General features: G+C 40.6%; 1 protein-coding gene across 1 annotated transcript in view; it reads right to left on the reverse strand.

Moving 5' to 3' along the window:
* TTC7A (tetratricopeptide repeat domain 7A) overlaps window positions 1-11761 on the reverse strand; it is a 179482-nt gene that overhangs the window by 141181 nt on the left and 26540 nt on the right. Inside the window, exons 5-7 of the mRNA XM_009320910.1 lie at window positions 6595-6673; window positions 3142-3302; window positions 2643-2706 (exon numbers count right to left, since the gene is read on the reverse strand). Coding sequence (XP_009319185.1) covers window positions 2643-2706; window positions 3142-3302; window positions 6595-6673 — 304 coding nt within the window. The remainder of the gene's footprint in view (window positions 1-2642; window positions 2707-3141; window positions 3303-6594; window positions 6674-11761) is intronic.

The following is an 11761-nucleotide window of genomic DNA, read 5'->3' on the forward strand; positions in this document are numbered from 1 at the left end:
TGGCGAGGGGGGGGGGGGGGGGGAGTGTTCCAGATGTATACTTCTTGAAAAAGCTACCATGTCTCCTTTTCATCAAGTTTATCACATATTTACTTTGAGGTTCTCTGAGGATTTATGCTCCTCTTCACCACATCTTTGCTCTGTGTCCCCTCCACGTGCTGACAATTCTTCTGTCCCTCCTCCCCCCAGTTTTGTCCCCCTTGAGCTCATTTTGGGGTAGCAAAAGTCAGGAACAGGCATGTGGAACAGCTGTTTGGCTTTACGGTCCTGCAAAAGAGTCAATGGCATGGTTCCTCTTTTGTCTCTTTAAAAATCAGACAGGAAAAGTACCTTTCTGGGGAGTCTTGCTCTGACACAGCAATCAAAGTGTCAGAGAAGCTGGAGAGCTCCCAGCAAGCCAACCGAATTGTATACTTCTGTTTCATTTTAAGCAGTTCGTAACTGTAAATACTGAAAGAATGCCTAATCCAGCCAAAATCCAGGAACACCAACTATGTTGCTTACTGGCCTACGGAAACATATCGTTATCGCTTGCCACTGACACTCTCTCCAGGAAGGAAAATGTATTTTATTCAGTTGTTAACACTATATCATTAGGGAGACCTCAGTTGGAAATTTGCTTCTTGTTAACTCATTTTCCATGAGCTTCAGCAAGTTTTAAAAAGCAAAACAAAAAATGTCAAACAGACAACAAACCTGTACGTGAGAAAACTCACTAGCCTACAACAAAGCTGTCATGTAAAAGATGTCTCATGTCATAAATTAAACAAAATTTCCCCTTCTTAGTACCGTAACAGTAAAACTACAGGAAAATATTTATGGATTGCAAGCATATGTAAGATTCAGATTTCTCCCTCTGTTCCTTCACTTAGGAAGCACACTCCTGTGGTTCCTAAGTGTATTTCTATACACAGCTGTATTTCTATAGACTTGTCCTGTATTTTCATTAAAACAACAAACTCATGGCAAGCCTATTGCTAACGCAAGAGGAAAGCTCAGCTGTTCCATTTCCCAAAAATGGGAAAGACAGTTATGGTTCCTGCAGCGCTCTACTACAGGGTCTTTGATTATTAAAGTGCTTTATATGCAGCACATCAAAATGCCTTGCATCTACCTCCAGAAAGTTCCTATAAATAGAAGACAGCACTTAAGCAAACACAAGCTTCTTTATTTAGCCTTGAAGTCAGCACAGCAGTCCAGTTCCTGTGAATAGCATCTTCACGCTGGTTCATCTATAACTTAGTTACAGGACCAGTTCACCATTTTACGCACTATTGGATAAAACAGGGATAACTTTCATTCACCTCAGTAGAACAAGATTATAGAGTTCAAAGTCCCACAAGGCCTTTCTGACTGCAAGCCCAGCCCCAGAAAAGGCTGGAGCAGCCAGTCCTGTTGCTGCTCCAGACCCCTGATCCTCCTCCTGCTTGGATCAGCCCTGACAAGCAATGCTGACATGAGTTTTTCTGATTTTAATGGAAGTACATGTGGTGTTCTACAAGCCCTCACTCCTGGAGTCTCCACTTCCAGTTACAAAAAGCCCTTCTAACTGCAGAAAAGCCCTTGAAAACACAAAGCAGGTGTACTGTAGACAACAAAGTATAGTAACTCAGATATACGTGATTTTTAAGTCAATTTAATATTTTGAGGTGGTTCCGCCTCTTCAATTTTGCCCCAAATTTTAAAAGCAAACAATATTAAATTGCCATGTTTTGAAGAAGTTTGCAGGAAAAGGGAAGGACTTGAGCCACAAGAACCAGACAAAGAAAAACTGAAGGAAGCAAAAAACAAAACAGAGTTTCCACAGTATCTCTTTTCAACTTGTCTGAAAGCTGTTTAAAAGTTCCTAAGAGGGTCATTCATGCTCCAAGGTAGCTCAAAGTGAGATCTGAAAACAAGTGACCACCCAGCATTTAAAGCAAAGTAACTTTACACATTTTCAGAAAATATTCCTTACACATTTTCTGTATGTTTGCGTCTAAGAACATGAAAATGATCAAAGGTTACCGTGCAGTTTTCCATGCAGTTGTTTTTCTCCACCTTTTTCCCTTCCTCTTAAAGGGATTTTTTAAAGCAACTGATGTTATAGATAGATGAAATCTAATTATTTCATTGTAGTTCATTATGGATGTTTCTGCATGTGACAAAACTCCCTGTATCATCAGCATCAGAAACTGCCAAAGATCACTCAGAACTGAAACAGCTAAAATATTATCCCTGCAGACTAAGGAATGTAAGCAGGATATTGTATGCTGCAAATGCCAAACAGCAGGTACCACCATCATGCCCGGCTTTAGGCAAGATTCCCTTCCTCTCTTTCTTGATCCATAAATCCACAATGATGTTTTGAATGAAAACATCAGTCTACTAACAACGTATCTGAATGTCAGAACCTGCACGCAGCTATGGTGAATGCAGTCACTTCCTCTTCTTAACAATTACCAAAACCCTTCACTGATGTTCCATTTAATAAAAGTGGTGTCACTAACAAAGGAATAAATAGCATTTCCTGGTCAACAGCCGAATCCTTGCTTCTGTTTATCTAGGGAAGATTCTGTAAACAAAACCAACCAGAAGACTTGACATGGAAATGCTAGGTATTCCTTTGTGCTATTAGTATTACAAACTCATTTTTGGCTTACCATGGATTCACTGATTAAGAGGAGAAGAAGAGCCTCTTCTACGTTGTCTTGAGGGCAGTATGCACTGAAAGACAGAACACATTTTTCTGAGGAAGGTCAAGAATTATCCTGTCAGCATCCTTCTCATTTCACAAGAGGAGCAGTAACTTGAAACATCTCATGCATAATTAATTTGCTAGGCAATACCTTCTTTTGCAGGTTCTCACAATTAAAAGCTCTGCAATATATCCTAGATGAGCTATACTGAACCATAAATAGATTATTTCCATTTCATAGCAAAGACAGCTATATGGTTGGATTTTCTTCCTTCCTGGGGAAAAAAAAAATCAAACACTCAAGGTTTAACACTTTATTTTTCCAGCAGGCCTTTTGATGGGAAGTTAAAAACAAGAACACACAAATCTACTACATGAATCAGTGACATAATTAGCAGTACCAAAGAGTGTTCAAACACTCTCCTTCCTCCTGCCAATAACCTGAAATAAAAAGGAACACTTACTTCTCTTCTGTGTACAGCTCGGGCCTCCGACAAAGAAGATTGCTAACATAAGACTGATCTTCCTTGTTCATGAACTCAGGAAGTGGATCAGATAAAGGGCTCCAGTAACACTCTTCACTGAGGGAATGGAGAAGTACTTGGGCTAGCTGTTTGGCTGCAGTCTAGAGATCAGTGAACAGTACAGAAAAAGACACATCAGTGAAGCCTTCTCCAACACAAAAGATTCACCCCTCCCCATGTTCCACCTTGGGAAGGAGCTATACCAACAACATGACAGTACCACTTTTCAGAAAGCTAGAGTAGCTAAAACAGCTGCTAAAAAGTCTACAGCAGTGGCAGTTTCTTCCCTCCTCTGAAAAGGCCCACATTCTGCATTTACATGGCCTTGCTGCAATGCTGTAGGAAAAAAGTATCAAAAAGGGACAGCAAGGGACGCTATGGTGAATGAAGACAACCGATTGCCACAGACTGCTGAGACAATCTCACAAAAGTTACTATATTAGAGTATGATGGCACTCCACTGTGTTCTCAGCCTCAGAATTTTGTATGCAAGTCTCAGCCCAGAGGCTACTTTTGTATTAGGTTTAAAAGACCAACCCTTTATCTGTTAATATCGCTCTTCCTGCAGCCTTTTATAGCTTCATCTCGGTACTGCTTCTCTCTTTTTGTTGCAATAATGGAGGGAGGAGAGAAGAGAGAAAAGAGAACTTTATATTGAGACAGCAACATCACATGCACTTTTTTTGACTATTGAGTGGCCAAGGATCCTTAAATACTTGCTTTCCGGTTTATACACGTAGCTGGCAAACTAGGCCCAAAAAGGGGCAAGTTAACTTGACTTTGCAAAACTATCTTTGGCATTTGTCCTTGTCCCCCACCCAAAAAATCTCTAATTCTTTGCATTGTAAGTAGAGGAACATGCAAAGAAGCACAAAGACATCAAAATAGGTAGCACCTTTTGTGAATTCTAAGCAGCACAGCACTCTAAGTTGTAAAGTAAATACTGCACAGAACAGAGGCAGGCTGAAACTTCAGCCCTTCTGTCCTAATACTTGTAAGTATTATTTTGGAACTTCTCCGACTACTGCAATATGTATTTTATATGCAATTTACACTTTGAGATGTGTTACGAGGCCACCAAGAGTCATTTTCTTTTAAATACCAGGATAGGTATGATTGATAAACTGAGGCATTACTCCACTCGAGGTATGACATCCATAGGACCAAATAAATCACACTGAGGTTAAAGTTCCTGTTACCAGATTCAGAAAAATAGTTTCTTTTGATGCAAGGTTCTTTATTTTCATCCACCTCACCACACATGAATTCATTGAATTAGTCTAAAATGCAACCACAGCAGCGTGCACTGTTTCTTAAACACCAGAAAGGGAGGTTTCATAGGTGTGCCTAGCAAATGGCAAAGTGATCTGAATGTATGACAGTGCCTCAGAGAAATATTGTCACACACAACTCCCTGGAAACCCCAAGACCTTCCATGCAGTCCTACCGACAAGTTACAGAAAGCCTTCTGTTTCTAACTAGGCTTTTCTATGCTTTTTATAGCAAGTAACCATGAGCAAAATGGCCTAGGGCCCTGCAACATTAGCCAGTATCATTTTATCATCTCAGTGTGTAATTATTTAGTAAGTTTTACCCTGAGGAGCCAACGCTCCTATGTTTTTTCCTACAGTCTTAGAGGGGGGGAAATAATATGCCAGCAACAGAAAGATCTCTACTGGTTCACACAGAAGTAGGAGTACAGTTTGTGATAAGCCTTTCAAAAGGCAAGCACCAAATACTTTCAGTGTCTTTGATTTTAATATACAGTACAGTAGCTGTGTAAATTAGCTTCACTCTTGAATAAGACCAAACAAACCAGAACAGGCCAAGACTCTGATTTATGTTATTACTGCCTTTGGCTAAAAAAAGCATCATTATGCTTGAAGAACACTGTGATCCCACAAATTAGGAAAAAAAAAAATTAAAAAAAATCATGTGTTTTATTTTCATGCTTGAAAAACTTGTTTAATTAAGCACGTTCCTCTCTTTGCCCTCTTGACTGTCCTTTATAAATAAGTAAGAAAATGAAAATGCAGCTTCCTGTAAAATGGAAATACCAGGAAAAACTACTGGATGAACACCTTCAGATTTCCCCTTAGGGATAAATCCCCCAGGGTGTTGTACAGCTCTCCCCAGTTGCACAGGGACAGGAACATTTGAGTGCCACATTCTGTCACGGTGTAGGAACAGCAGATGGTTAGACTCATTTCAGCAAATGATAAAACACGCAAGCAAGAAAAATCCCCTGAACCCTGATCTCAATCTGGAAAAGGATGCAACCATTTGAGTGTGACAATTATTTAAGTCGCCTCTTCTAATTCCCTGCACAAACTTCCACATGCATCTGTATTCTCAATTAGGCATATAAGATGATCCCAAGGCAACGATTCATTTCCAGAACAGAAGTTCCAAAATATACATATGTGAGGAACCCAGGCAAAAAAGCACCCAGAATACCCCTTCTGCTCAGACTTTCATGTTAGCTCTGCATTTGCATGTAAACTAGACACACAGTCAGTCCATCCACTGGAACCTGACACTCTCCACCTCCAAAATGCTATGCAAACCCATGACCACCTCCCTTGCCGAACTTCTCTGGAATTACACAAGACAAAAAGCTGATCCAAGTGCAAAACAAGTTTAGTCGTAGCAACATCAATGCTTTTAAGGCTGCAAAGTTTTCATTCATGTTCTCAAGACTGCTATTCTCCATGCTGTTGACCTTGTCACCTCCTAAGTAACTTCAGGACAAGATCTCTTAAAGGGGAGACAGGGAAGAACCAGTTAAAGGTCTAAGAAGTTAAACAGGCACATAAATAACTTTCACCATGATTTCTTTACCAGAGACACTCAGGATAACAGGATGCAGAAGACCAACAAAAAAAATTAAAAAAAAAATTTAAAATCACTCTGTACTGTATTGAAGGGAGTTTTACAAGAACAACACTGAAGCACCTGAGTCTAAAAAAGCACTGCTTGTTGCAAGAGTCAGAAGTACTTAATGCTTCTATATGCAAATGCAAAAAGGTGTGCATGCACACACTGAAAAGCAAGAAAGAAAACAAGACACTATCACCTGAGGACAGCACTGTCAAACTAAAGACATCCCTATTTCTACCAGAGCTAGAAAATGCACTGAGAAAACCCCCCAAAAAGTAACCCACATGCCCAGGTCTGAAGACTCGGATGTTTCAGTTGGGCAGGTCTTTGAATTAAGTGCATCACTTAAGACATCACTTCCAAAAGAAAGAAAAAAAAAAAAGGGGGGGGGGGGGCAGCAATCAATCAAGTGAGGAAAAATACATTTTTGTCATACTGCACTGGTTAATAAACAGAGAGAATTCCTGCATAGCAGATTACCCCACCTTCCCATCTCCCATTCATTCCCCTTACCATTTTGAAGGTCTGAGTAGCTTTTGTTTCCACAGTACGTAGTATTTCTCGCAGACTCCTCATTCCTTTCACAATATTTCTATGGGGAAGGCAGAAAAAAAAAAAATCATAAAAACCAAAAAAACCAGCACATTGGAGACAAAATATTTTTATGACGCGCCAAAGCTTGGCAACAAACTTGACATTCAAACAAACCACGAAACCATCACTAATAGTGAGTGTGCAGTAGCGAGACAAGTCACTCTGAGGCACAGATAGGACAATGGCACCAAGTGAGGCAGTGACTGTAGCATGCCTACTCCAGATGGCTTCCTAGGAGAAGATCACATTCACATTTGACGAACAGAGGGGACATTTGGAAGCCTCTCATAGCTCGTATTTATAAAGCAGATGCTTCTTCTTAAAAGCATCCACATCTCCTCTTCATACACACAGATTGTACTTGTTTGAATTATACTGAGCTTACGTGATGCTTTTAAATGATGATTCCTTTTAGGTGGTGCTTAAACGCCTTGTGTCTGATGGTCCAGACATATGATGAAATTACAGTGGTTTAAACAGTTTATTATCAGGCAGCTAAGTTGCAGTAACTGTCTGCAAGCACAGCTTAACCTGCAATAAGAGAGGGTTAGGAAGAAAAAAAAAAAAAACAAAACCACATTACTCCGCATACACCATGAGCAATTAAAGCAGTCTAGCTGCCAAATGGTATCTTAATCATGTGTCTGAGCACTGAGAGAGATGCGGAGAGGAAAGATTAAACACTGGACATACTAGTTAACACACTTGCAGCCTATAAGCTCTTCAAGGCTAAGGACAAGGCCCTACCACCACAGTAACTACAAAATGGTTCAGCTCACTTTCATTGCAGGGTGGAAGCTACCCAAAGAAATATAAGCTATCAGAAAAGGAGCAATACTGTACTGAAATAAAGACAACCAGATAAGCAGTTGTACTGATACATTAACTGCCACTTCTGCACAGAAAAGTCTCCTGGAATAAGCTGACGAAGCCTAGATTTCATTAAAAAAGAGCCATACACCATAACAACCTTTTCTGTCAATTTGATTCAATTTTGAAGGTAAGCAGTACAGACTGCGCTTGTGCTCACTTTCATGCACTTCAAACCTTTATGCACTCCAGAATCAATAGTAAACATTTGAAGAAATTAAAAAAAAAAAATTTTGGGGGGTGGGGGAGGTGTGTGAAGGGGGGGATAAAATGTGATCATGTTTACCATGAATATGGGCTACATAAAATGCTACCCTAAAGCTTATGGTCACCAAGTCACAGAATTGAAATGCGTGTGGCCTTACTTCCAATCAATACTCATCTCAAAATTTTAAACTTTGAGGCAATCTGTAGATTACCTAGTTGTGGGCGATCTACAGACAAGTAACAAAGGCAAGTGCAAAAACACTGGAGACTTGCCCCTGTGGAGAAAGTCAGATGCTGTCTTTTTTTCCCTCCTCTTTCTCCTAAGTAAAAGATGTGCTTTGAATTTATCAAGGGAAAAAGGCTCAAGGAAGTTTTTATAAGTTGGACTTTAATGCTTCAGCAAGGTCTCCAATTACAGGGCCAAGACATCTGGTGCTTTTCTGTGGGTCTAGGAAAGAATATACCCACAAAGGTGCAGTTCTGGACCTTAAACTGAGGATAGCAATAAAGCACGTGGTGATGTTATGCCCACGAGTAGTCACACCAAATCCAACAGAATTGTTCACATGCTATTTATTATCAGACAGTCAAAAGTCTAATAAATTCCCCCATCTAAACAAAATGCACCGGCCCAACTGCTCTCCGCAGTTACTGAAAACTACTGGAATTTCCTGTGCTTCCTTGGGCTCCTTAAGAGGCTGGACGAAAGAGTTATGGTGTATAACAGTTCCTCAACATTTTCAAAAGTGTGTATGTTTAGATTTCTTGTTAGGATAATGGTATTTGTCTTAATAAAGTGTCAATGAATTCCATTAAGTAGCATCACAAAGAAGATTAGTGACCACTTGCAAAGCCAATTAATTCCACATTTGGCACATACTTAAGAGATGAAAAACCTAGAGAACGTGCTAAAAAGAGACAGTTTTGTTCCCAGAGAACCAGAGCACCATTTCAGTTCCACTTTTTAGACAAGGCCATAAACCAAGTTAAGCTTCGTGGCAGAAACACCCTGCTCTGGGGGGGGGAAGTGGAGAGAAAAAGGAAGGAATATTGACACACTGAAGTGAATGAAAGAATAAATGGCAAATCGCTGCCCCATCTGCAAGCAGTCAGGGTTGAAACCATGAACCGCATGACAAATGCCTAGGAACACCTTCAACAGAAGGTAGGAGTGCAAAATGGGCAGCACAGGAAGAGCACCCAGCACTCACCACTTCCCAGACAGGTGCTTGTGTGGTCAGAGCCTCTCAGACAGCACCTGCTCCACACTCTGAGCTCTCAACTCTGAAACATGCAAAGCGCCTGACAACAATACCAGTTCTACAGGACTGAGGATTTGGTTTGGCAGCTTTTATATTTTGAAGTTTATTGAATATTATTGAGCCATGACAGGAGACAGAACACACCTGCCAGCAGTCTGCAAACATACTGCACTAGCGGAGTTTGTCTTTCCACTCTACTGTTCCAAGCCAGGAGGCCATCTGAGCACACATTTCATTTTAAGCATATGAATTGCTCTACTCATAACGATAAGGAACTTACTGTTCCATTAATAGATGTCCTTCATATACTAAACGTGCACTTGAAGAGATTTTTTTTTTTAATTAGGACCTGAAGAAGCTAACAAAAAGAAAAGTATGTATTTGAACAGAAATATGCGTATGTAGGTAAGTGGATGAGGATGCAAACATAAAGCCTCTGGCAATCCATGGAGAGTCCATTTGATCTTGTCTAGATCAGAAACTAAGCAATCTTGAGCCTCTGAAGGACTTGGATAGAAGACTATCTGGAAATCCCAGGTACTGCTGCTTCAAGCCATGGCATCGTAAGTGAACATCAGATCATGGAAATTAAATGAGTCGGAAGAGTCTATGGGCCCCTATTGCACTGCTAAGATGCCAGAAAAAGAAATGAGGAAGAACAGGAAGGGGAAAGCATATGGTCATTAAACTGCCTTGGTTTTAGCCACAAAAGTGGCAAGAGAGGCATTTAAAAAAAACACGTGATGAAATGCGTTTCAGGATTCAATTATAGCTAATCTAATAAAGAGGAACGCAGAAAATCATGGGCACAAACTGTGACAAAGAGCACCTTGAGTCTAGTCGGTCCAGCTTGGCATGAAAATCTGTTTTGTTTGTACAAGCACCCTGTTAATACAGCATAATTAACTACCAGTCCATGAATCAAAGCAGTCATATCACATTTATGTCCTATTGTTTGGTTAACACTACACAAAATTTTAAGATACAAGAAAACAAAGAAATACACTGTTTTCTATGCAAATTGCTGGGATAAGTATTGATAATGAACCAGAGTGGACCACAGGTACAGAGGTCTGCAAAGACAGTCCTGCAACAACATGGGCACCAGAAGATCATGTTCTTATCCTCACTCATTAACTGTTAAAACAGCCGCTAACAGATGAAAGAGACCATCTTGAGATGACTACATGGCAGTTTACAGAGCCACCTCTCCAGGGGAAAGCAGTACTCGAAGCACACAAACAGCAGCAACACTATTGCCTCTGCCCAGCTCCTTTTGCATCTTCGCATCTCGCCCAGGTTTCTAAAAATTCATACTCTCTCCTTAAACAGCTGGTCATGCATAGGCACCAAACACACCTGAAGAAGTAAGCCTCAGATTCCTATGAATGAAGATACAAGACAAGACAAATAACTACAACAAAGCACATTAGAGTTTCCCAATGGCAGCCTGCCTAACAGAAGTGGGGCGCTCAAAAAAAAAAAAAAAACAAAACAAAACAAAAGCTTAGCACTTATCTAGATTCATCCAGTAGGCAGTAAGACTTACTCCCAAATTACCAGCTGTGAGGACTGAAGGGGAAATAAATGACAAGAAAGCCCACATAAATTCCTCAGAAGAGATGAATAGTCTGGCAGAGACTGTCCTACCTGCCTTTGTACATTAGATTCTACTGTAAAACAACACATACATGAAGTTATTCTTTCAAAGTGCCCTTGCAACAGAAGCCTACAAAATTTCAAAATGGGAACTGAGCATTCTAGAAAACTGACAGGAGAAGGGAACAGAAAGAATTGTGTAAGCTTTACCTTCATCAGGGATTTTCATCAGGGTTTTCCAAAGTAATTTAGTTCCTAACTTGAGGCATCATAAGAAAATCCGATTTCTAATAAGTGCTTTATATTTATTTTTCAGAAATCCATTTTCTTCGAAAGTGTCCCACCTAGAGCTTCCAAAACCAACCACATTCTCTAGAAAGCTCTGACTTTGCCTTGCCTGTGAAACTCCACACATACTTCAAGTACCATTAAGAGAGCAGCATACATATAACCATTACTTCACACAGGTGAAGCCTGTATGCCCTAAGAAAATACTAACAGCATCTTGACCAAAGCCCCCATAACACTATAAAGTAGTAATACCTGTTCAGTACTCTGAAAGGAAAGGTATTAAGAAATGAGCCTAATCTTCACACATCCACATCAGGAAAAAAAAAAACAAAACCCAGTGCAGATACTAACATGAAAGACAACTGGCTGCCTCCTATAGTACAACAACATCTGCCTGCCTATATTCTGCATCCAGAGCATCAACATTCATAGAATCATAGAATAGTTTGGGTTGGAAGGGACCTCTAAAGGTCATCTAGTCCAACCCCCCTGCCGTGGGCAGGGACGTCTTCAACTAGATCACGTTGCTCAGAGCCCCGTCCAGCCTGACCTTGAATGTTGCCAGGGATGGGGCATCCACCACCTCTCTGGGCAACCTCTTCCAGTGTTTCATCACTCTCAGCGTAAAAAATTTCTTCCTTCTATCTAGTCTCAATCTACCCCCCTTTAGTTGAAAGCCTTTCCCCCTTGTCCTGTCGCAACAGGCCCTGCTAAAAAGTTTGCTGCTGCCTTTTTACAAGTCCCCTTTAAGTACTGATAGGCTGCAATAAGGTCTCCCTGAAGCCTTCTCTTCTCTAGGCTCAACAACCCCAACTCTCTCAGCCTTTCTTCATAGGAGAGGTGTTCCATCCCCCTGA

This window comes from Pygoscelis adeliae, unplaced genomic scaffold (genome assembly GCF_000699105.1).
Source record: "Pygoscelis adeliae isolate BGI_AS28 unplaced genomic scaffold, ASM69910v1 Scaffold233, whole genome shotgun sequence".
NCBI lineage: Eukaryota > Metazoa > Chordata > Aves > Sphenisciformes > Spheniscidae > Pygoscelis > Pygoscelis adeliae.